Source organism: Balaenoptera musculus, chromosome 8 (assembly GCF_009873245.2).
Source record: "Balaenoptera musculus isolate JJ_BM4_2016_0621 chromosome 8, mBalMus1.pri.v3, whole genome shotgun sequence".
In the NCBI taxonomy this organism is placed as follows: Eukaryota; Metazoa; Chordata; class Mammalia; order Artiodactyla; family Balaenopteridae; genus Balaenoptera; species Balaenoptera musculus.
The window spans coordinates 67,683,048-67,709,484 of record NC_045792.1 but is presented as its reverse complement, the minus strand read 5'-3'; the positions used below and the strand labels follow the sequence as shown (position 1 = coordinate 67,709,484).

The following is a 26,437-nucleotide window of genomic DNA, read 5'->3' as shown; positions in this document are numbered from 1 at the left end:
CTCTTTCTATTTCACTTGTGTATAGTATGCATATCTTTAATTATGAGCCATCTAAAAATCTTTATAGAAAGAGTGGAAATATAAAGTATTATTGAATGAATAAATGGATTGAGTAGCTGTAACAATTATTTGAAGTAAAACCTATTTCTTTCTGAAATTACCAGTGTTGTGTCACAGCGTCTCATCCGACATTGGCCGACATCTTCAGGTGTCCTTATAAGGCTATTCTTAGCTTTCAAATTAAGAAAACTAGCATCCCGTAAGCTGATATCTATTTAAAAAATCTATTTGAAAGCAAGTGTTCCTGCAGTCAATTGAAACCTAAATGTTTTCTTCTCCAGGTCTGTCATGCTAATCCATCAGAAAGGGCTCGTTTCATTCGCTGCATCTATAACTTACTACAGTCATCTAGCCCTGCTGTAAAATATGAAGCCGCTGGAACATTAGTGACACTCTCTAGTGCACCTACTGCAATCAAGGTACTGCTTTTTTTCTTGGGGGGGGTGCCAGTTAGATGATAGATATGCTATCTTATGACTTACGATTTAGTGACATTGCAGTTTACTGTGTGGTTACACGGCATTACATGGCATAGAAATAACTACAAATATTAGAAAATTATTTGATTTCTTACATAGTCTGACCTTCCTTCTTTTCTTTCTTTCTGCTTTCACATGTATATAGAGAGAGAGCAAGAGAGACAGAGAGAGAATAGCAGTATTTCTAGTTTCTGGAGAATGATACTGGTATTTTAAGATCTCCCCCCATACTTTAATCACATTAAAAACTAGATCTAGGAAAATGGATACTGGATCCTAAAGGATGGACCCTAAAAAAGTTCCAGTGAATATTTTCAACAATGAAATATTTCTCTTTTTTAGTTTACTCTATCAAGACTATGTGAAGAACCCCTGCTATATTCATAGAATGAAGTGTTCTAGAAAGCCAGATTGTATAAATAGGAGAATTTACTGCTTTCGCCACCAATACTTAAAAAAATTCTTTTTAACTTTTTATTTTGAAATAATTTTAGACTTAGAGAAAAGTTGCAAAACTAGGACAAAGTTCCCATTACCCTTCACCCAGCTTCCCATAATGTTCATGTCTTGCATAACAATTATATAGTTGTCAAAACTAAGAAATTACCATTGGAACAATATTGTTAGCTAAACTATAGACTTTATTCAGATTTCACCAGTTTCTCCACTAAAGATCATTTTCTGTCCCAGGATCCAGTTTAGGATCCCAAGTAACATCTAGTTATCATGTGTTAGCGTCCTCCAGTCTGTGACAGTTCCTCAGCCCTTCCCTGTTTTTCATGACATTGGCACTTTTGAAGAGTACTGGGTCAGTTTGTTTGTAAAATATCCCTTAATTTTGGTTTGTCTGGTGTTTCTTCCTAATCAGATTAAGGTTATGCATTTGGGCGGGGGGGCAGAAATACCACAGAAGTGATGCACCATTCTCAGTGTATCATATCTAGGAGTATATGATGCTGATACATCGTCCTACTGGTGACGTTAACCTTGATCATTTGGTTAGGGTGGTGTCTGCCAGATTTCTCCACTGTTGAGTTATGATTCTTCCTTTTGTAATCAATCAGTATCTTGAGAAGATACTTTGAAACTGTACAAAAATCCTATTTCTCTTCAGACTTACACCAACTAATTTTAGCAACTATCAGTGAATCTTTTCTACAGCAGTTACTACTATGATATTCTAATGGTGATTTTCTATTACCCTTATTCTACATATATTATTTGGAGTTCTTCCACAAGGAGGACCTGTCCCTTCTCCTTCATCCTTTCTTCCCTCCCCACCTCTCTCCTTTCCTTCTTTCTTTCTTTATATCAATATGGATATTTTATTCTGAGGATTATAATCCAATATTATTATTTATTTTGTTGATCAAATTGTTCCAGCTTTGGTCATTGGGAGCTCTTTCAGGTTTGCTCCTTTGTCCTTTGCTTTTAATGACTCAGGGCCATCTTTATATTCTTGATTTTTCTGTACTGTAATGCAGGTGTGTTAGAGTTTGCACCTAAACTAAAAGATGCTCAATAGCTAAACTATTTGGGATTCTCTGTCAGCTTTTTTCTGCCTTGTTCCTTAGGTTCAGCCCTTAATTTTTGCCCGTTAACAAGTGTTTCTGCCTGTAATAGCCCCTTTTCATCCTTTTAATTTGTGATGCTTCTGATTTTTTGTAACCTTGAAAAAATAGTGAAATTTGTTAGAACTTGGGAAATAGATGGACACATTCCTCTGGGAAAAATGCATAAACTTTTAGTGCAGGAGTGGTAAATGTAGTTTGGTTTCTTGGAGGCTTTATTTGTTTCTTATTTTCAGATTCTGTGTTTAAGGTAGGTGAATGTGTTCTTAAAATATATTTCTTTTTTCATATAGGCTGCTGCTCAGTGTTACATTGATTTAATTATTAAGGAGAGTGACAACAATGTAAAGCTCATAGTTCTGGATCGATTGATAGAATTGAAAGAACATCCTGCTCATGAACGAGTACTACAGGTAAGTATTTTGTAAAAGAGAGAAATCCTCAATAAAATCTTTTTTCAAATTGAGATAATTCCTAAGACTTACTGTCTTGGTTAACTTAAATGCTTGGAGATTTGGCAGTTTAAATTTTGGTCAACTAAGGTGAAACTCTTGAAGCACCATAGCCTTTTGGGGTATTGTCTTTGTTATAAAAAAACATTTCTAACATGAATTAATATGTTACCTTTTGTCTTTTCTATTTGTACTGCACTTGGTGTTCTTAGCAGTAGAGATATATTTGTTTTAATTTTAATATAATTTACATTTCTTGGAAAATAATTATACCAACTGAGAATAAAAGATGATTAAATTCTAGAAAATTATCAGCATACCTATTTAATCTGTGAGAATGATTGTTATAAAAATAAAGCCCCATGGTACAAACAGAGCTAAATTCAATGCTGATCCTGAATAACAATGCTGATCAGAATAACAACAAAAAATTTGCTATAAAGGACATTATTGGGACAGTTGGAGAAATGTGAATATAGACTCTATTAGTTAATAGTATTGTTATCAATGTTAAGTTCTCTGAATTTGAGAATTTTACGGTGGTTATATAAGAAATTTTTCTTATTCTTGAGTATACACTAAAACATTTAGGAGTAGAGAGAGTATGACAAAGCAAATGTAACAAGATATTAACAACTGGCAGATGTAAGTGAAGGTTATACAGTTCATTCATTCTTAAAATTTATAGAACATTTTTATCAGAGAAATTTTTAAAAATAGGAAGTTTTCAAGAAGTAACATATTTTGTTTTGCTATATTTAAAAATACTTACTTGCTATAGATTTTTAATTATGCTCCTTTAAAATATTACAGTTTCCTGCAGAGCCAAAATAACATTATCACACTTAACAAAATTGCTAATAATTTCTTAATATTATCCAGTTTTCCCAAATGTCCCTAAAACGCCCTTTAGTTTAGTTTTCCAGTTCATGACCAAACATCACATCTGGTTGTGATGTATGTGGTTGTGATGTATATGGTTCCTTAAGTCTCTTAATTTGAGCAGTATCGTTTTTTCATGACACTGACTTGTTCAAGAGACCAGACCAAATGTCTGGTCTCCTTCTGGATGTGTCTGGTTACTTTCTTTGTGTCATTTAGCTTGTTCCTCTGACTTTTGTATTTCCTATAAACTGTAAGTTTGAGCTAAAGCTTGATAGAGTCACGAGTAAACATTTTCAGTGTGAATGCATCATATGTGATATTATATACTTCATATTGCCTTATATCAGGCGACTCAAATTATCTGGTTTTTCCACCAGTAATGATTTTGTTATAGATCAAAGAATTAAGGTCATGAGGGACAGAATCCTCTATTCTACAGTTAGGATTTTCTTCTTGTGACTAGAAATACTGGTGTTGATTCTGGATTTTTTTGTTCTTTTTCAGGATCTGGTTATGGACATCCTAAGAGTACTGAGCACACCAGACTTAGAAGTACGCAAGAAAACTCTGCAGTTAGCACTGGATCTTGTCTCCTCTAGGAATGTCGAAGAGGTAAAACAAAACTTTGACAGCACTTTGTAAGCCGTCAAGCCAAACATGATGTCATTCTCACTTATTTTTACTTTGTTCTATAGCTGGTTATTGTCCTTAAGAAGGAAGTGATTAAAACAAATAATGTGTCAGAGCATGAAGATACTGACAAATACAGACAACTCCTTGTGCGAACATTGCATTCCTGTTCCGTCCGATTTCCAGATATGGCTGCAAATGTTATTCCTGTGGTATGTAATTCCAATGATCTTAATTTTGAAATTCTCTAAAAATAAAAACTAAGAAATTCTAGTTATTTAACAGTTAAACTCTGGAAATCTCAACTGTCTGTAATCAATAATCTCATGGTCAGAAGGGATCTTTATGTTTACTATTAAGCTCAAAAGGATAAGGACTCTGACTTCTTTCTCTTACATCTTCACCAAAAAAATAAACAAAAAAATAGTGACAAAAATACTTCCACATATTATTGCAATTAATGTTTGTTACAGTTCCCTAAAGTAAAATTATTCTGTGTGTATAGATCATTCAGTGGGATTTTACCTCTTAAAGTTGAAGGATTTAATTAGAGGAAAAATTAACATACCCAGAATATTTTGTTTTCTGTCATAGTCAGATAAATGAGGTATGTTATTGTAATTTGAAATTTTGACTTTGAGCTCTGAATTTTCTCTAAAATGATTTTACTTTTAGTTACAACTTAGATGTGTCCAGTTAATTTATTTTGAATTGTGGATTTCCAGCTTCTGTTTTATCATGTGTTTTGTAATAAACTGAAAAGCCATCATGACTTTGTTTACATAATGGTGCTTGTCTCTCAACTTACATTTTGTTGTGTATTTGAAAAGTATTATTTATATTCTTTGTAAACTTGTTTAATTTACTTATTAAACCTTAGATAATTTTCTTTCTGAAAATATGTAATCGTTATCCATTTTTTTCTTTTAGTTAATGGAATTTCTCAGTGACAGTAATGAAGCAGCAGCTGCTGATGTCTTGGAGTTTGTTCGTGAAGCCATTCAGCGCTTTGATAACCTGAGAATGCTTATTGTTGAGAAGATGCTTGAAGTCTTTCATGCTATCAAATCTGTCAAGTAGGTTTAAAATCTGTTTAAATGTAAAGTCAAATAAGCATTTTACCAATTTCTATTTTTAAGGGTCAGTTGATAGACAGTATAGGGGAGGAGAGGTGTCTCAACACAGTCAAGACAAAATAAGACAAAATAAATGTCAGAAACATGTCACCCCTACTCTCACCCTTAGTTAACCCATAATCTATGGGCAAAATAAAATTTTTGGTACATGTGATTTAGGTAGATTTCTCTATTCTCACTTCCTCTAAAACATTGTAAATCCTAAAGTGACTAAGGAACGTATTTTTAAAAGGTATCATTTTGGGGATACCATTATTATTTATATCCCCCCTTTAGCATTTACTGAAGTGAAGGATTGAAAATACAACCTAAATCTGAGTTGTTTCCTTTCAGATAGCCTTTGCTAATGAGAAAGGACGTTGCATCCAAGTTTTGCTTCATGTAAATCATCTGATAGACTGTAGTAGACTTGCATTATATCTGCCTGTATAGAAAAGAAGGGACTACAAAATTGGTTTTATGATATGAAAATGTATTGATATTTATGGAAGTGAGAAAGATTTGCTTCCTTTCTGGCAAAAAAAAACATATCAAAGTTTAGCTTTTGGCAGCCATAATCTCTTAGAGCTTCAGTTTCTAGAATTTTTTTGAATAAATTTAATGAAAATCTTAGGGAAAAGATGACTGAAGACTTTATTCAGTTTAACATTTTTTAATTAGAAAATTGTTGCTTTCTTTATGTTTTTGGTCTTTTTGTTGTGATCCTCTGCATTCCTTCCTTTTTCATTGTTCTTTTCAGCATCCTGCCTCTTCAGTGAATTACTTTTTATATTAAAATAATACATTTTTTGTAGTGGTAAGTTATAAAATCAAATTTACTTTAGATTTGGTCCTAAATGGGAGATAACACCTTTCTGGGAAACATTTTGGTATTTTATTTTTACTACTGGGTTTACCAGTTGTAGAATGTTCCTAAAAATGATGGATAAGACACTTACTTTCCTTTTAATCCTTTTGATTTCAAGAGAGAATCAAAGAAACTTAGTGTCTTTGTTATATTCTTCCTTAATATTTCATCCATAGTCCCTCACAACTGCAGAATATTGTTTTCTTGCTTAAGCTTAAATTCACAGAGAAAGATCACTGCTTCAAGACTTGTTGGCAGAATCAGTGTTTCAGAACTTGTATTCTTGCTATAGGATTTACCGAGGAGCATTATGGATCCTGGGAGAATACTGTAGTACCAAGGAAGACATTCAGAGTGTGATGACTGAGGTCCGCAGGTCCCTTGGGGAGGTATGTTTTACTTTTAGTAAATGCTACTTTATATGGTGATTTTTACTTTAGTAAACTGACTTTTATGTGGTGATTTGCTTTTGTGTTTTTATTTAGTAGTGCTTGGGCTAAAGAACACTGAAAAAATTTTAATTACACAGATAATTAAGCCTTTGGGCAATGGGAAATTAGGAGAGTTGCCCTCCCCTGCGTTGAGCCATAACACCTGTTCTTTTGTCTGTATTATTTACCCTTCTGGGTAAGATTTTATTTGAACAAAAAGTTCTGTGTTTTAAAAAAAGAAAAAGACTTGTAAAACTCTGCTTAATCCTCTGTGTTATGAAAAAAGAATGCATATATTATAAGAACAGGGCTGACTTTAGAATATGTATTTATGTACTAAAACTGGCAGTATTTCCTCATGCAAACAACCATATGGTAGAATAGAAAGAACAGTGCTTGTTAGGAGCCTGGATTCCAGTCTTTCTTCTGCCAGTAATTAGCTCTGGGACTTTGGATATAAGTTCCTTAACCTGACTGGATATCAGGTTTTTCATCTATATAATAAAGGAGTCGATAGATAATGATTGAAGACTCTTAGAGCTGTTAAGTTAGATGATAGAGTGGTGTTGAGAAATAAATACATAGTATCCATTTGGTTTAAAAGAGGAAGTTGATGAAGTTATTATGTACAAATAAGTTAGATTTATTTCATTTTATGGAAGGATGGGTGCTGGTTTTGGTTAGTATTTCAAGGGAAGGGATGGAGAAGAAAAATAAGGCTTAGTGAGTATCTCCTTTGTCTTAGTCAGTGTCCTAAGCATTTTCCTATTAAGTAACTTGTGTGGAAAGAATTAAGATTTCCATTTAACAGATTAGGAAACTGAGGCTCAAAGTGGTTTAATTAATTTGCCCAGAACCATACAACTAAAAGTGGCATCCAACTCCAATGCCCCTGTTCTCACTACATTATCCTGGGAAGGAATGAAAATTGAAAGCAGAGTCCCAAGTTCCAAAAATCCCATTGTGGGAATAGTTCTGTAGAGAACTATAGAAATGATTGAATGTTTAAATATGTTTTGCTTGCTACTGATATTATTGCTAAATTGATGTTTCCAATTGATTTTTAGATCCCAATTGTAGAGTCAGAAATTAAAAAAGAAGCTGGTGAATTAAAACCTGAAGAAGAAATAACTGTGGGGCCAGTTCAGAAGTTGGTAACTGAAATGGGCACCTATGCAACACAGAGTGCCCTTAGCAGTTCCAGACCCACAAAGAAAGAGGAAGAAAGGTAATTTGCGGCACCTGTGCCCTGCCAGCTACACCTCTATGATTACTCCTGTGTCTAAAACGCTCAAAGGATTTCTTTTTCTTATTATTGATAGTTTACTCTTTTGACCTGAATGGAAATTTTTGCCATATAAGACACTTGAAAGGAGAACGATGTTTTAAGTTCTTTCTCCCAGAAATTGTGTTAATAGTTTTAATCCTCTGCTCCTTATAACTGTTCTCATTGAAATAACTGTGTTCTGTTTAAACTAAAATTATTTTACTTATGTAGAAAATGCTAAGTGAAGGTAACTGATGATATTTGAGTTTTGTTGCCTTTGGAAAACACATTTTGAAGATTTTCCACTTCTAATTGATGGAATAAAATTTTGATGTTTTCCTCCTTATTTTGTTCTCAATTTTATAGTGAAGTTGATGAAAATTTGCCTAAAATTTTAATGGTTACTATGTACTAGGCATTGGGCTAAATAGTTTGTCTCATATAGTCTTTGACAGTATCCTGTTGATTAACCACATTTTATAGAGGAATTTGAGGCTTAAGAGAGGTTTGCAACTTACTCAGAGGGACACAATAAATAATAGATAAGCTGGGGTTTGAATGTAGCTCATTGGTTTCGGTATATGCACCTTTAACCATTTTCTCTTTCCCTATTCATTTAGCTTTTTTATCATTGAAGAGAAGTGTGAAAGCCATGTGTTTTTTTCTTGTTCCTTTTTTATTCTGAGAGCTAAAGAGGGAACCATAATTGAGATCCGTATCACTGAAGGGTGGCACTGAGAGCATTCAGTAGGCTTCCTTGAGTCGTTTACACACAAGCTGCCTGCGGCTGAGAAGTTGGTGGCTTTCACTTTTCCTGATTGCTTTGCAGACCTCCCCTGCGAGGATTCCTTCTGGATGGAGATTTCTTTGTGGCTGCCTCGCTTGCCACAACTCTGACCAAGGTTGCCTTGCGCTATGTAGCTTTGGTTCAAGAGAAGAAAAAGCAAAATGTAAGTTCATTTATCCTACATTTACCCAACAAATGAATCTTGAGAGCTTATGCTCTAGTTGGGAAAATGGACAAAGTGATATAGCATAACATATATATAACCTAATGATTGTAAAATTGACAAAGTAATGTAATAACAGTAGCGTGTGATTAGTCCAGTGGAAGTGATGCAAGGGTTTATGAGGTTATTTCTGCCTGCTGGGATTAGTCAGGGCCCAGTGAAGGAAATGTCTCTCCCTCTAGCATCTTTATCCTGTCAGTTACTGTCTGTTTTACCCTAGAAGTGCCTCTTAAATGTATTCCCATTTCTACAGTTCATACCTTCGTCGTAGCGTCTGACCATTCTGACTGTATACTAATTTACAATAATGTACTTTCATTCCACCCAACCCCTACTACCATCCTTTGTGTTATTGTCCTATATTTTATTTCTACATGTCATGTTATCCACCCTATGATGGATATTGTTATTATTTTTGCTTTAAATAGTCAGTTATCTTTTTAGTATATATGCACCATTTCTTATTTATCTAGTGTCCAGACTCAGGTAAGGAAGGGGGTGGACATAACTTAGCAAGTTGTAAGAAGTTGAGAGTTGGGAACAGGACAAAGTTCACGTACCTTCCTGGGTGGGTTTTTGGTTTTGTTTTTTCATATTTTTCTTCATGGTAAAATGTACATAACATAAAATTTACCAGTTTAACTATTTTTAAATGTACAGTTCAGTGTTATTAAGTACATTCAAATTGTTGTGCAGCCATTATCACTATCCCTCTCCAGAACTTTTTCATCATCCCAAACTGAAACTACCCAGCAAACAGTAACTCCCCATACTCCCTCCCCTAGCCCCTGGCAACCACCATTCTACTTTTCTCCTTCTATAAATTTGCCTATTCTACATACCTAATATAAATGGAATCATACAATATTTGTCCTTCTGTGACAGGCTTATTTCATTTAGCATGTCTTCAAGGTTCATTTTTATGGAAGCATTGTCAGAATTTCTTTCCTTTTCAAGGCTGCTGTTTCTGTATATCCATTCATCCATTATAAATAGTCAATTTTCTTCCAAGTATTTTTTTTAATGAGAAAAAAGTTTATTTGCCCACATATTTACCACTTATGGTGCTTTTCATAACTTTGTATAAATGCAGATTTCTATCTGATATTTTCTTTCTGCCTAAAGAACTTGATTATTTTTATAATGCAGGTCTGCTGCTGATGAATTCTGTCAGCTTACATTTGCCTGAAAAAAATCTTTACTTTGCTTTCATTAAAAAAAAAAAAAAAATCTCTGTGGTAAAATTGTGAACTTTTTAATTTTATTTTTGTTCTTATCTTTTTTCACATTGCTAAAATAAGGAGTGATGTAATAAAAACCAATGAGAAAAAAAGTCACTCATGGTTAAAGCACTGAAGTACAAATCTTGTTAATATTGTGGTGGAGATAGATAGAAACATCAAAAGATGGAATTACATTACCAGATATAGTAACAAAAATCTTTCCTTCCTCAGAAAGAGTTTATTATGGCTTTTAATAATGATCACATTTTCCCCTAGTAGTGATCATTTTGTGTTTTACAATACTGCCATTTCACTTAACTTCATAACATTTTCCCATGTTATTCTAAACCCTTCCTAATCATAATAATATTTAATAGCTGCATAATAGTCCATTAGATTCTTTCATTTACTCAAACCTCCATATAATTAGACATTTTATTTTTAGATTAGGGACTTTCAAAGGATTTTTTAAAAAATTTCCATCATATAGATTTCTTATAAATCCATAAATGAGATTTAGAGGGTCAGGTAAATTACAAGGTATATTATCTCTTTTTTATTGACTAATTTTATTTATGGGCAGTAATTTACTTTGTAACTCTCTGTGGGCCATTATTTATTTATTCAGGTCTTGTCTGTTCTTTAATTTATGCTTTTTAAAAATCTCCAGCATTTTATGTCTCAGTTCTGCAAGTTGGGAGACCATTTGCTGATACCTGCTTTAGAGAACCGGGTTTCTGGTAACATACCTGGTTCAGCAAGTTTGTGACCTTTGGTACAAGGCAGAAGGAAGTTTGGTTGTTTATCACCATACTGGCTCTCCTTCATTTATGCCTGTTCCGACACTTTCATTTTTTCATGTAGATCTGACTTTCTCTCTGGTATCATATACCTTTTGCCTAAAGAAATTGCTTTAACTTTTCCTGTAGTGCAGGTCTGTTGGCAGTTAATTCTTTTGGTTTTTGTTTGTCTGAAAAAGTCCTTCTCCTTCATTATTGAAAGATATCTTTGCAGATATAGCATTCTAGGTTGACAGTTTTTTTCTTTTAGTACTGTAAAGATGTTGCTTCATTGTCTTCTGGCTTTCGGTACTATCAAGATGTAGCTCCTGTGCCTCTGTGTGTAATGTGTCCCGTTTTCTTCTGGCTGGTTTTGGATTTTCTCCTTATCACTATAATTTCAAGTTTCAGTAATTTGATTAGGATATGCTTTGGTGTGGTTTTCTTGTTTGCTTTTGGTTCATTGAGCTTCTTGGATATGTGGTTTTGTAGTTTTCATCAAATTCGGGAATTTTTTGGCCGTTATTTCTTTAGCTACTTTTTTCTGTCCCCCTCCTCTTTCCCCTCCTTCTGGAGACAATATCTAGGCTCAAAGGATTATCACACTTACTCTTCTGAGGTTCTTTCCCAGGCTTCTGGTAGTTTTTTCACGTATGTATGCTGATCAATACTTAGCCAAAGACATTTTGACAAAGACATAAAGTATGTGTCAGGATAATGCTACATGAGACTAAAAAAGTTAAGTCGAATTCACTGGTGGAAGACCTTGAATAGCAGGCTGAATGATATGGACTTCAACATGAAGGCCGTAGGAAATCATTGAAGGTATTTGCATGTGGAGTGAAATGATTGGTGCCCAATAAAGATTAAGATAGTAGGTAATCACACTTAGCATCACCAGTAACAGGACAACCTGACATTATGTGCCTCCTAGTGCAATACAATAAGGTATGCAAAACATCACCCATCTTGTACTCTAACTAAAAGAGCTAGCCTGGGCTCTTTAAAAGAAATCATTGTGATGGAAAACAACACAGAAAACCAGGGGACTGGTCTAGGTTAAAAGGGGCTAAGGAGAATAATAGTCAAATAAAATGCATGAAACTGATCCTGGATTAAAAAAAAAATTTTTTTTGTGACAAATAGGAAGATTTAGTTCAATTTGGAGTGTAGTAGATATATTTTGGAACTGTTACATTTCTTAAGTGAGATGATATTGTGATTATAAAGGAAACTGTCCTGATTCTTAAGAGATGTATGCTAAAGCATTTATGAGGTAAAGATTCTTACTTTCATATGTTAAGCCAAAAAAATAAGTGTACCTATATAGGTAGAGTAAGAAAGCAATTATAGCAGAATATTAACAATCCATGAAAAGTGTATCATTCTTTTAACTTTACGTAGTTGGAAAGATAAAAGCATTGGCCTGTGAGGGGTTAGAGTAAGAGAAAATAGTTTAAAAACCACTTCTATCAATTAAGGGTTAATGAAGGTTTTAGAGGGTGGCAGTTAGAATAGAAAGGAAGGAAAAAGGTGCAAAAAAACAGGGAGATAAAATCTAAAATATTTGAAATCTTATTCAGGTGAAGTGAAAATTAGGTTTATTTCTTGGATTCTGAGTTATAATAAAGTGACATTATTGCATTTGGAGAAGCCTGACAATAAATAAGCCATTTCTCTCCTTATCTAGTCTTTTGTTGCTGAGGCAATGTTGCTCATGGCCACTATCCTGCATTTGGGAAAATCCTCTCTTCCTAAGAAGCCAATTACAGATGATGATGTAGATCGAATTTCCCTGTGCCTCAAGGTCTTATCTGAATGTTCACCTTTAATGAATGACATTTTCAATAAGGAATGCAGACAGTCCCTTTCTCACATGTTATCTGCTAAACTTGAAGAAGAGAAATTATCCCAAAAGGTAAGGTATATATGATAAAGCCATAACAGTGCTTTTTGGTTTTATTGTTGTTGCTGTTGATTTTTCAGTCCTCAACGTGTGAGGGCTTGTCCCTATTGAAGGCCTACAAAAAGCTATCTTTTTTTCCATATTAAAGAAAGTTGGTATATTGTATTTTCAACATAGAAAGAATCTGAAAAGAGAAATGTGACAGTACAGCCTGATGACCCCATTTCCTTCATGCAACTAACTGCTAAGAATGAAATGAACTGCAAGGAAGATCAGTTTCAGCTGAGTTTGCTGGCAGCAATGGGTAACACACAGAGGAAAGAGGCAGCAGATCCTCTAGCATCTAAACTTAACAAGGTAACAAAATGTCAAATACACTGGCGAGTTATTTAACTTGGCTACTTAAGAAAGTAATAATCAGGAAGTTGTTGGTCTTGCTCTTTTTTTAAAGGAAGAATAACTAGTACAGCATCAGTTTTTGTCAAGTTACTCTGATTGATAGGGTCATTAAACATGAATTGAAACTCGGTGGAACCTGATACTTTACTATATGATGGTACTGTAAGTCCCAGAGATGATTTTTAACTTGTTCCAGTTGTGTGTCAAATTACCATAAACTGAAACATAGCGCTGAGGGATCCTTGTGGTTGACTAAAGCTTTTAAAAGGTAGGGCACTAGCCTCTTCCCCCACACCCTGCCCTCAAGTTTCTCCTGTCCCCTGCTACTTTAAACAGGACAGTTACACTTTTATAGTCTTAATATATTGAGTTCCGAATAGGATTTCATTAGGAAAATTGTCCTAATCTCTCTCTACTCAGATATTAAATTTACAAATCTGATTTAATCCTTCCTCCATTAGATGAGTAACAGTCTCAAATTGGTTTTGTTGCCCAAGATAAGATCAGTGGCAGAATAGGAACTACTGAAACACTTTTCTCCCTTGGAATTGGGAATTGATATTGACAATATTACAGTTATAAAATTTTCCAATTTATTTTTTAAAATTGTGGTAAAGTTTACATAACATCAAATTTACCCTCTTAACTATATTTAAGTGTACAGTTCAAGTGGCATTAAGTATATTCACATTATTGTGCAACCATCACCACCGCCTATATCCCCTGAAATTTTTTCATCTTACAAAGCTGAAACTCTATACCCGTTAAACAATAATTCCCCATTCCCCTCTTCCCTCAGCCCTTGGCAACCACATTCTACTTTTTATCCCAATGAATTTGACTATTCTAGGTACCTTATGTGGAATCATACAGTATTATCCTTTTGTGACTGGTTTAGTTCACTTCGCCTAATGTCTTCAAGGTTCATCCATTTTGTAGCACGCGTCAGAATTTCTTTCCCTTTTAAGGCTGAGTAGTACTTCACTGTGAATATACACCACGTTTTGTTTATCCATTCATCTGTTGATGGACACTTGGGTTGCTTCCACCTTTGGCTGTTGTGAATAATTCTGCCATGAATGTGGATGTTCACATATCTCTTTGAGGTTCTGCTTTCATTTCTTTTGGGTTAAACCCAGAAGTGGAATTGCTGGATCATAGTGATTCTGCTTTAATTTTTTGAGGACCACTATACTGTTTTACATAGCAGCTGTACTGTTTTACATTCCAACCTTCAATGCAGAAGAATTCTGATTTCTCCATATCCTTGCCAACACTTACTTTTTATTTCTTTTCTAGTAACCATCCTAGTGGATGTGAAGTGATATCTTATAGTGGTTTTGATTTGCATTTCCCTAATGATTAGTGATGTTGGGCATCTTTTTGTGTGCTTATTGGTCATTTATATATCTTCTTTGGAGAAATGTCTATTCAAGTCCTTTGCATATTTTTTAATCTGGCTGGTTGTTTTCTTTGTGTTGAGTTGTAGGATTTCTTTATATATTCTGGATACAAGTCCCTTATCAGATGTATGATTTGCAGATATTTTCTCCCATTCTGTGGGTTGTCTTTTCATTCTGCTAATAGTGTCCTTTGATGTACAAAAATTTGTAATTTTGATGTAGTCCAATTTACCCATTTTTTTCTTTTGTTGCTTATGTCTTTGGTGACAGTATTACATTTTTAAAATGTTATATATACCCTGGATGTTTCTTAAAAAATTTTTTTTGGTGGGGGAACATCTAAAAATTTATCTTTGGAATTACAAGTGTTTCTTGCTTGTAATTATTTTTCCTGAGTTTGGGTAACAGCTAGTGAGTTTAGGTGCTTAGGGATTTAACTGAAAATGTATGAAAATCTATTAAGTTCCTAAGTTGGGATAATGTTTAATGTATTTGCTGAACATATTTAACGTCCTTCTACCTACTGAGCTGTAAAGTGTAGGACCTGTTATTTTTAATGTCTAAGTTTCAGTTACCATCTCTACATTACAAAACAATTTTATTATACATTTCAAATGACTGGTCTAATCTAAGCACATCTGTTAATTACCTAACAGACTGAGTCCTTTGGCTAGGATATGTTTGGTTAAATTGTCTCAGTCATTTGATTATCTTTATTTTTGTTTGACAGGTCACCCAATTGACAGGTTTCTCAGACCCTGTATATGCAGAAGCTTATGTTCATGTCAACCAGTATGATATCGTCCTGGACGTACTTGTTGTGAACCAAACCAGTGATACCTTGCAGAACTGCACATTAGAGTTAGCTACTCTGGGTGAGGAAATTTACTATAAGGGAAAGATATCGTTACATAGTAAATCTTTATGACAGATTGTTAAGAGAAGTGCACAAGTTTTAGTATAAGAATTCTCTTGAGCCCTTTGTGACATTTTGAATCAAGTCTTAGTTTTACATTTTATATTTAGTCTCCTTCTACTCCAATTTTCTGAACCTCTGTGATACTGACTTTCTTATGCTTATGTTCTTGGTACTTCTAGATGGGTTTATTCAGTGAGCTTGATCTATCATATGTCAGTTTTTCTAGATTAAATAAGAGCTGTTTAAGTTACAGATTTACCAAGTAGTTTAAAGTTTTAATTGCCTTAGTACAGAATGAGGTATTTTCTGAGTCCATAACTAATCATACCATGTGTGGCCAAAGTAATACATCATTATCACATTTAGCAGTGTTAGATTTTTTTTTTTCTTCTTCTTAATCAGAAGAAGAAATCAGACTTTCTCTGATCATTTATACATATGGCTTTGAAGTTGGAAAATATAAATTGTATACAGGAACAGTGCACTGCACCTAGGAAATTCCATATGGCTTAAGCAAGAGTTAAGGGACTTTAAGAAATCAGGGTAGAACATAGTTCTGCCCTGTCTTCCTCAGCATAGCTTGAGGCCTATATAAAGAACTGTGTTTCTAAGAATTTGCAGTCCTTTCTTCAGATTGTTTTATCTTTGTAATGGAGTGTATAGTTTAAGACTTAAGCTTTTGAGACGTCTGTATCCATTCACTGAAATAAAGCAGTATGCCCAGAGTACCCACCCCCGCCCCCACACACACACACATTAATTAAATATAGAATTATTCTGAGAAGCCCATTACCTTTTAAAAGAAAATGTGCATTTTGATGTGAATAATAGTGTTAAATGATTTCTTTGTTTTGTCCTTATATTTGAATCATAACCCTTCTCTTGTTCCTTGTTCTGATAGAAACTATTGTGCTATATACATTTTAAGGTTTTACGACTGGAGAGGTTAATATGTATGTCTTTTTAGCCATGTCTAAATTTTTTTTCAGGGGACCTGAAACTTGTGGAAAAGCCATCTCCTTTGACTCTTGCTCCACATGACTTTGCAAATATTAAAGCTAATGTCAAAGTAGCATCAACAGAAAATGGAATAATTTTTGGCAATATAGGTAAGGAATTGTTTTATAGCATGTGATGTTTGGATATTTTATTAACGAATTTCTGTAATGAGTAGCTGTGTGACATTTCTTGAGGACAGGACTTGAATCCATTCATTCATTCATTCATTTATGGGGCATCTGCTACGCTATTCAGTGTTGTATTATGTTCTGGATATACAGAAATGAACCAGATAGAGTCACTGTCCTCAAACTGTCAAGCAAAAGGAGGAGATAGATAAATAATAGATTACAATACAATGTGATAACGGCTAGTTTATACACTATGTGCTTTGGGATCATAGAGGGAAAGTGCTAACAGTATAGAAGGCTTTATAAAGGAGGAAGGTATGTTATCAAAGGATAACATTTGAACTGAGTCTCAAACTGTGTATAGGCATTTGTTGCCGGAACTCCTAGGGATTAGCTTGTACAGAGGTATTCAGTCAATAAGCTTTCTTTTTTTTAAAAGCAATTTCTGTGGTAGGAACAAAAAAATCTCTGTCCTCAGATAGCTTCTAGTTGAGTAAGGGAAAACAGATATGTGAAGTAGATATGTGCAGTACATAACGGTAAGTGCTATGAAAGAAGCCTGTGCTGGGTGAAGTGGAAGTCTATGAAGAGATTGTGTCAGTTCTCTCAGAGTGGTGGGGGGTTGGGAGGAAAGGTAAAGGAAAGGCATTGTGGAGGAGCTGAAGCTCAAGTGGGGTTTTAAAAGATCAGTAAATGGGCTACAGATAGAGATTCAGTTAGAACAAATGCAAGTAGTTTGATATACCTGGAGTTTAGAGTGCGCTAGAGGGTGGTGGTAGAAGAGAAGGAGGTTGGGAAGGTTAGTGGCAGCTATATTATACTTGTCATGCTAAGAATTTCGGACTTTATCCTGGATATAGAGGGGAGCCATTGAGGAATTATTAGTGAGTGAGTTACATGATTAAATATTTCTGTGGCAGCACTAAAGAAGACTGATTGGAAGAGGCAAGAAGATTAACTAGTAGACTTGCAGTAGCACAGGTGAGAGATGATGGAGAGTTTGAACCAACACAGTAGTGGCTGGGATGGAGAGAAGGGCTGAATATAATAGATATTAAGGAGATAGAATGTCCAGGACATGGTTACTGATTGAAGAGGAAGTGGCTAGAGCAACGCTCAGATTTCCTGCTTGGGTATGTTGGGTTGGTGTTTATGTTAATCACCAAAACGGAACATAGGAGAGAAGGACAAATTTGAGAGAGATGATAAGTTAAACTTGAGGTTAAGTAATGAAGTGTCTTAAGTTATTGAAGGGCAGTTTGAGATGAGTCTGGAACTTGAACAAGAGGTCTAAAGTAGAGATGAATATTTGTTTTAAAACCACAGAAATGGAAGAAATCACCCAAAGAGGGCATAAAGAGTGAGAAGAGGGGAGATTTGAAAACCGAATCCAAGAGAACAGCAATATTAAGAGCTGTTTGGAGTTTTTATTCAGAGCAGTATTAAAGCTGGTCAGAGAAGGAGAAGCCTGAAAAGGAAGTGCGTTAGAGAAGCAAGGAAAAATTCTGAAGAAGTATCGGCAGCTGCAGAAGATCCCTAAGAGAAAGGCCCTTTGGATTTGACAATCAGTGATACTAAAACGTTTCTTATGACCTGTCTTGGGCAGTGGTGGTGGGTTGAAGGCTGCATAGGACGTGGAGAAATAAAGATAGTGAGTGTAGGCCACTCTGAGTGTACGACCTTGGTTTTGATAAGAATGAGAGAGGGCAGTAGCCAGAAGAGAAAGGATGAGGGAAGATTTTTTTTTGACGATGAGAGGACCTTGACTATGTTTATAAACTATAAGGGAAGAAAGTCAGTAAAGAATATGAAGGTAAAGACGAAAGAGGTAATGATTGATGGAGTGAGGTCCTGAACCAAAGCAGGCATCACAGATGGCAGCAAGTATGAACCCTGAAGAGCAGAGGCTGTACTTGTCTGATAGGAAAGGTAAGTAGGAGAAAGTTGATTCAGAGAAAGATACATTTATTTTTAGAGGTGGGGCTGAAAATTAAAGGAACTTATTCTTGGTAACCTTAGTTTTCTCTAAAAGTAGGGTGGGGGAATGTCAAGAAAACAGGCTAAAAAAAGGTAGGCTTCAGTCAGATTATGACTTTCTACCATGGAAGAAACAGTTACAGAAGAAAAGGTCTTGTATCATTAAGTACTATGGCTCAGCAATATTCATCCAGAAATATTAGTTAAGCATCTGCATGAGAACACTACCACCTGTGTATCCTTCTACAGTGTCTAACACTGCAACTGCTATGTAAGCACTCACTGAGTTTGAATCCTGGCCTCCACCACTTAACCAGTTCTGTGACCTTGAGCCACTTAATTAACTTCTCTTTGTTTTTACTTCTCTATAAGATGGAAAATAATAATACTATAACATAGGAATGATGGTCATATTAAATAGGTAATAATTTGTAAAACATAGAGCCCCTGAATTGGGTGATTGGGATTGACATGTATGCAGTGATGTGTATAAAATTGATGACTGATTAAAAAAAAAAAAAGAAATACTATATTACTGTCATTTTAATTACATTCATTTAAAGAAAACATATTTTCAAATTGATGTTGGTAAAAAAAAAAAACAAAAAAAAACATAGAGCCCACTATATAATAAGCAAAACTATTTGCTAATGTCAGAGTTGTTATTTGGAAATATTAAAAATTTTTAATTAAAATTTGCCTTTGGTGATTGGGGATCTTTTTATATGTGTATATTGCAGTTTATGATGTCTCTGGAGCAGCAAGTGACAGAAATTGTGTGGTCCTCAGTGATATTCACATTGACATCATGGACTATATCCAGCCTGCAACTTGCACTGATGCTGAATTCCGTCAGATGTGGGCCGAATTTGAATGGGAGAACAAAGTTAGTCCTTGGGAGATTTCCTTGAACTCCTTATGTTTCTTTTTGGCTAGTGTTGAGGGATTCTCTGATAAAATTAATCCCTCTAAAAAGTGTCAGATGTGAAAAGCAAAGTCTTTCAATATCTGTGCTTACAAATTAGCTTTAACTGGAAAGCATGCAAGTGGTTTGGTTAAGTTATGGTTTTAAATTGGTGAAAGTAACAGTTCTATAATTAATCTGATTGTTCAAGACATTATAAACAATGTTCCATCCCTTGTATGTATGAATAGTAACTTGCCATTGAATCCAGTGTTCAGTAGAAGCTTTGCAAAGTCAGTGCCTGCTAGGGAACTTTGTTCCTGTAAGCCTTGATTTTTATTAGAAATATTTTATATACAGCATGTTGATTGTCTGTGAAGTTATCTGTATCTGAAAGTTCTGATACCAACCTACAGTTTGTTGATTTTGTAGAAGGTGTCATTTACTTTTTGTTGCCCACCCTTTCCACCTAAATACTTGGAAGGAGATTCTAATATGACATACGAGCGATTGTCTTTTCAACCCCAAGATAAGAAATTCACAGCTTTCTTAAAGTAAGAGCTATAACCTTGACTTTTTTCTCTCCCTCTGTACAGGTGACGGTTAACACAAATATAGTTGATTTAAATGACTATTTACAGCACATATTAAAGTCAACCAACATGAAATGCCTCACTCCAGAGAAGGTAAAATTTGCCCGTGTACTTCTTAAATCTGATAGAGAGTAAGATGGTAGATTCTTGGCTTTCTTGTATTTCCTCTAGTGTATTTTGATATTATTTAGCCTGAGAAAAGCAGTGTCATTCTGGACTAGCTAAAAGAAGTTATCCCATAGAATGTATGACTCTGCTTACTGCTTTCTACTGGAATAGGAGCAGTATCTGCTTGTTGCTAGTGCAGTGACCCAACTGAATAGTCACATTGGTTTTTCTTTTCAGTCTTCTCCCTTTTGGCTAAAGGCTTATTCCAAAATAGTTCACGATACTGGATTAGAAAATGTCCATGATCTCTTCTGTTGGTTCTGATTGTGGGTCATAATATATCTGCTCAAGTATGGAATTGTTGATGTACTTTGATTTTCTGCTATGTTTGTGTATGTATGAAAAAAGACTAGAAAGAAAGACCAAAAAGTGAAGACTGCCAGGGAATTCCCAGGAATTTGTTTTTCTTCATACAATTTCTGCTAACTTTGTAATATTGATTTAATCATAAAAGAATGCTGCCAGACAAGTAGGTTTTAATTCATATATTGGTCTATTGAACAAATACTCCAACAAACATTATATGCCCAGTACTCTGTGAGCTGCTGGATGTACAATAAAGAACAAAATAAAAGCAGTCTCTTCTTTCATGGAGCTCAGGGTCTGGTATGGGAGGCAGGCAGACAGCTCTAAACAAAGAACATATAAATACAAATGAGGATAGGTGCTATTTCTTTAAAATCAGTTTTTTTTGAGGTATAATATAGATGCAGTAAAGCTCACACTCTTTACATTTATAGTTCTATGAGTGTCAGCAAATTCACACAGTCATGTAACTACTACCATATGATAAGTCCTGTTTCAAGTGGTCATTTTCCTATGCTATTTGGTCTTGCTTATGTGTAGTTCTCTAGTAGAGTATTGAACTCATCACAAATTTCTTCCAGGCACTTTCTGGTTACTGTGGCTTTATGGCAGCCAACCTCTATGCTCGTTCCATATTTGGAGAAGATGCACTTGCAAATGTCAGCATTGAGAAGCCGATTCAACAGGGACCGGAGGCCCCTGTTACTGGCCACATAAGAATTCGTGCAAAGAGTCAGGTAACAGTTGGTTTTTTTTGAGATGGTCTCTGAACTAAATAAAAAGAGAAATAATTTATGTCTCTTTATTTCTATATGTAGCATCCTCTCTTACCAGTGTTTCATGCATTAGATGCACGTATATTCATAATAGTAGTATCCTTGAATAGAAATATGACTTTACTTCATTAAAATAGCCCACCTTTTGGGCCACTCATTCTGTTTGTTTGCTTAAAATCAGATTAATTCCTGTTGGGTGTTTGTGACATGGGTTCTTCAGAGGTTTTTGAAATCCAAGCTTTAAATCTGGTGACTATTTGTAAATCTAGCACTAAAAGTACTTAACCAAGTAAAGTTTTGGTGAGTCTCTTTTGTACACCCTTGGTTTCATTGCTGATGTGGTATCATTGCATGGAGGCTTGGTTAAGAGAGAATAACCTACTGATTGTACATAGTTTCAATAATTATAAACATCTTCATTCTTTCTTACAGGGAATGGCCTTAAGTCTTGGAGATAAAATCAACTTGTCTCAGAAGAAAACTAGTATATAAGAATAAACAAAAAAGTCCTTGCAGCTTTACAGTTAAAATTTAGGTATGGGCTTACTGGACTCCAACATATTTTGTACTCTTTTGTGCTTTATGTTATATAGAATCTGAGTTCATGCTGAATGCATTCCAGCCAATAATTTATAGCCTTTCCCTTAAATCAAGATTGATTTTAAAATTATAGTTTGTCTTTTGTCTTAACAGTTCTGAATGCTGTCCTCAAAGTATATAATGTTTCTCACATGTATCAAGACCATTTTCACAGTACAATAAACAGATCTATTCCTAAATCTTTTGTTATTTTATAAATAAATGTGTAATTACATAATTTTAGTTATGAGAAATGGATTTCTTTTAGTTGGGTTATAGATTTCTATTATAAATTTAAATTGCTATTTGAGTCATGAATATATGAACTTTATTAAGAGAATTTACAAATGCAGTGATATGAAATGAGATAGGCCTTGATTTACTTGACTGATTTTTACTAATTTAATATTCTAACATCAGTATCTGTAAGAATGCCTTACCATGTTCTAAAGGGCTTTTCTCTGAAATTTAGGTCCAGGAAGATGGTATCAAATACCTTGAGAAAACAGGTCCATCTTCATTTTAAAAGAGTACTATGAACTCTGACTAAAATAAACACACTATTAATTATCCTGAATCATAATGAAAAGTAGATAATCCAAAATAGATTTTTTAATCATTCACCTTTAGCTTTGGGTATTCTTTTACGTTTGTTAGGAATTAAATTGATTCCAACCAGTTACTTGAGCTGCACTGGGAGGATTCAACTCCAGAAGATTCAGAAAGCTGTCCTGTTTCCATGTTGCCTCTATGCCTCACTCTCACCCCTCCCCTTTTCCTCACTTTACACTAGGGCTGGGCACCATCACCTCCCAATATGATTCCAAATGCCTTTCTGAGCTGAGTTCCCTTGGGTCAGATTGTGCTGTTCTTTTGGCCCTTGCTTTCCTTGGGGATGATTGAGGTAGTCTGCTCTTTTAGCTAAGTCTGAACACTAAACTATTATACTTTGTCTTCCAGCTAGGATTCAGGCTGCATTCAGGATGAGTCCATAGATAAGGTCTGTGAAGGAGTGAAAGCAGCATCTCCTATTTCAGCACTTAAGTGAGAATGGAATGATTTGTTTGGCGTGTGAAGGAGATTGATACCTTGTATGATGTCAGAAACTTTGAAACCACTTGCTTTTTAATCAGAGAGAACCAGAGGACTATAGGGCATTTGAGATTCACAAAGTCAGTGGCTACCAAATGGGAAAGATACTAGGAATGCTGGAAGGGGATCAGTTTGAGGCAAAGTCAAGGGTTGGAGATTTGTGATGAGAGCAGAGGAACTGATGCAACTTTGGATTAGATCATTTCCCAAGTTCTGTTCCACTGAACATAGCTTCCTTGATGTCATTAGATATGAGAGAAAAGGGATTCCATAGTTAAGTAAGTTTGAGAAAAGCTTTATACTGTCCTGTACTGGGGATTCACCGTGCACATTAGCATACTAAAATTTTTGAGAGGCACTTCAGTAAGGAGAGCAGATTAGTTTGGTTTAACCCAGCATATCTTAATCTTACATAACCGGGGAATCCTTTTTCCATAGAACACCTATTGACAATACGTAAGGCAGGAAAAGCAGCTTAGCACATTAAACATTTTGGTTTTGTATTCACAGTCAACCATTACTGCATTTTAAATCTCAAGGATGTATGCCTCTGTATGTCCTAGAATATATCTCTGTTTATACTCTCAGAAAATTGCTTAACATTCTGGGCATTTTTGTTAGGATCAGATTGGCTCACATTGCCATTTTCTTAAATTCGTAAATAAGGAGAACAAAGAGAAAAAAGTTAAAACAGTTGTTTCATTAGCATTTTATTAGCTTTGTATACTTGCTAAATGTAAACTGAGTGAGATAGCACTGTTTAGAAAAGCTGTTTACACTGCTGTCTTAATAGGGATCTAAAATACATTTTATATGCTCACATTACAAAATATCATATAATTAGGACCATGATGTGTAGTAAGAGAATAAACACAGTATCTGGCACCAAGTAAGGGCTTAATATGTAAATGTATTGAATGAAAAACTGTAGATCTTACAAGAAAATTAAATGGCCCTTATATTTTGCTGTCTTGACACTAGAGGGAGCCGTATGCAGTTACTTTCATTTTGGGATTAGAAGTGATTGGAGTTTATAGAGTTATTTTTATAAGGAGAAAAAACAATATAATTTTTTATTAGCAAGGAGATTGATATTAGTGATATTTTGCTAGCTGTGAGAAACTTTTCCACATGATTTATAAATAATACAGGAGACAGGAATTCATTTCAGGATATCTAAAAAGACAAGAAAACCAAAATATTTTTTAAAATTCAAATATTATCAAGTGTGAAATATCTGTGCTATATATTGGATAAAGTAAGTGGTTCTACTGGTGACCTTTTCCTTCCACATTAGTAAATGTCCTTAGCTAATTATTTATAGCCTTTCCCTTAAACCAAGATTGGGTTTAAAATTATAGTTTGTTTTTTTGTCCTAACAGTTCTGAATGCTGTCCTCAAAGTAGGGTCAGGCATATCAGCTCCCTGCCTTACTGTCCTCTCCAGACTCTCAATGTTATCTGTTCCCACCCCCCGCCCCGCCCTGAGCTCTACTCTCCACCCCCAGGAATCTCAGGAGCCTGAAGAGGAAGCCGGGTATAGTGCAGAAGTTCAGTTTAGAATCAGAGAAGTGTACAGTCCTGTCTGAACTTACTTGCTGTGTGGTCTAAGACAATGGTGAGTAGCTGATTTATTGAGTGCTTACGTGTGGCAGGCATAACACTGAGTGCTTTTTCCATGGCATATATAATCCTCCCAATGACTCTTACCAGGCAAATACTATTAATATCATCATTTACAGATGATGACTACAGTCATAAGAGAAGGTGTTACTTCTTATCAATTAAGGCTTAATATTAAGAGGTGAACTCAGATATAAAGCCAGGGTTTTATATCCGACATGAAAGCCTTGCAATTAGTAATTCATTGACACGACTGCCTCATCTCTTTGTGCCTCAGTGTCTTTGTGCCTCAGTGTCCTCATTTGTGAGGTGCTTATAATGTCTACTTCATAGAATTGATGTGAGGAATGAAATGATATAATGTATTTATGATGAATGTTTGGCACATGGTAGGTGCTAATCAATAAGTATTCATTCTATTTCTTTCCCCATTCTCCTTCCTTACACTGCAGAGAAGACAGAAACCTATTCTCCACATGATCTTCATACCTCCCTCAGAATTTAGGTCCTAATTTTACACTACTTGAATGCTTTGTTTTTGTTTTTAACACCAGAAACTTACTTAAAAGAAGCTTTATTTCTCAAGAATTCCTTATAACAGTATTTATCATGTCAGGTTTTTTTAAAGATTTATTGATTGATTGATTGCTATGTTGGGTCTTCGTTTCTGTGCTAGGGCTTTCTCTAATTGCGGCGAGCGGGGGCCACTCTTCATCGCGGTGCACGGGCCTCTCACTATCGCGGCCTCTCTTGTTGCGGAGCACAGGCTCCAGACACGCAGGCTCAGTAGTTGTGACTCACGTGCCTAGTTGGTCCGCGGCATGTGGGATCTTCCTAGACCAGGGATCGAACCCGTGTCCCCTGCATTAGCAGGCAGATTCTCAACCACTGCGCCACCAGGGAAGCCCTATCATGTCAGGTTTTAACTAACTTTAGCACTTTTGCTTGTAAACTGTTGTTGTCACAGCTAAATGTAACTGTCACAACCCATATACCTCATATCTTGGGTGGTCTTTGATGAACATACTGTTTTTATTTGCTTTCAGGATGACAGTCGAATGACTGATTCTTTAACAACTGAGTATAGAAATATGTGCAGCCAGATTACAGTAACAATGTGATATTTAGAGTTGCTCACTTAGATCAAAAGTCACTTCTAGTAATTGACCACTTTCTCTGTCTTTTCTCTATCTCTGGCATGGCAGAATCTCTTTGATTAAGAAGTTAGTTATGCAGTGACAGAAGAAGGCAAGTGGGATTTGTGCCTTTTTTCTGGGTTCTGTGTATAATTGTGGGAGTCTGAGAAAACTATTTTTTTATTGATTGTAAAACCAACAAGACAGACAAATGAAATACAGCATGGTGGGCTGAAGCAGCCCTGAATGAGATTCTCCTAAATTGAATCTCAGTTCTCTGAGTAGCTTTCTGAGAATAGATGTATCTGTCTGGGTCTATCTCCTTATAAAATAATACAGTTAACTGACCTCCAGGGTTTCTAGTTCCAAAAATTCATACTAAAAAGCCTTGTGGGGCTTCCCTGGTGGCGCAGTGGTTAAGAATCCGCCTGCCAATGCAGGGGACACGGGTTCAAGCCCTGGTCCGGGAATATCCCACATGCCGCGGCGCAACTAAGCCTGTGCGCCACAACTACTGAGCCTGGGCTCTAGAACCCGCGAGCCACAGCTGCTGAAGCCCACGTGCCTAGAGCCTGTGCTCCACAACAAGAGAAGCCACCGCAATGAGAAGCCCATGCATCACAACGAAGAGAGGCCCTGCTCACCACAACTAGAGAAAGCCTGCACGCAGCAACGAAGACCTAACACAGCCAAAACTAAATTTAAAAATAATAATAATAATAAATAAAAACAAAAAAAAGCCTTGTGTTTTTACATA

The 26,437-nt window shown here is 35.3% G+C and overlaps 2 protein-coding genes across 2 annotated transcripts in view; both read left to right on the top strand.

The window, feature by feature from the left end:
• COPB1 (COPI coat complex subunit beta 1) overlaps positions 1–22,030 on the top strand; it is a 31,769-nt gene extending 9,739 nt beyond the window's left edge. The window contains exons 7-22 of the mRNA XM_036861078.1: positions 342–479; positions 2,404–2,523; positions 3,952–4,059; positions 4,143–4,289; positions 5,008–5,153; positions 6,353–6,449; positions 7,559–7,719; positions 8,588–8,708; positions 12,461–12,688; positions 12,854–13,033; positions 15,209–15,353; positions 16,387–16,506; positions 19,245–19,390; positions 20,005–20,094; positions 21,057–21,212; positions 21,684–22,030. Of these exons, the coding sequence (XP_036716973.1) occupies positions 342–479; positions 2,404–2,523; positions 3,952–4,059; positions 4,143–4,289; positions 5,008–5,153; positions 6,353–6,449; positions 7,559–7,719; positions 8,588–8,708; positions 12,461–12,688; positions 12,854–13,033; positions 15,209–15,353; positions 16,387–16,506; positions 19,245–19,390; positions 20,005–20,094; positions 21,057–21,212; positions 21,684–21,743 (2,163 nt within the window). The 3' untranslated portion in view covers positions 21,744–22,030. The remainder of the gene's footprint in view (positions 1–341; positions 480–2,403; positions 2,524–3,951; positions 4,060–4,142; positions 4,290–5,007; positions 5,154–6,352; positions 6,450–7,558; positions 7,720–8,587; positions 8,709–12,460; positions 12,689–12,853; positions 13,034–15,208; positions 15,354–16,386; positions 16,507–19,244; positions 19,391–20,004; positions 20,095–21,056; positions 21,213–21,683) is intronic.
• A 2,490-nt stretch (positions 22,031–24,520) lies between these two features.
• The window catches only part of RRAS2 (RAS related 2), a 150,709-nt gene continuing 148,792 nt past the window's right edge, over positions 24,521–26,437 (top strand). The window contains exon 1 of the mRNA XM_036860840.1: positions 24,521–24,539. Within this exon, the coding sequence (XP_036716735.1) occupies positions 24,537–24,539 (3 nt within the window). The 5' untranslated portion in view covers positions 24,521–24,536. The remainder of the gene's footprint in view (positions 24,540–26,437) is intronic.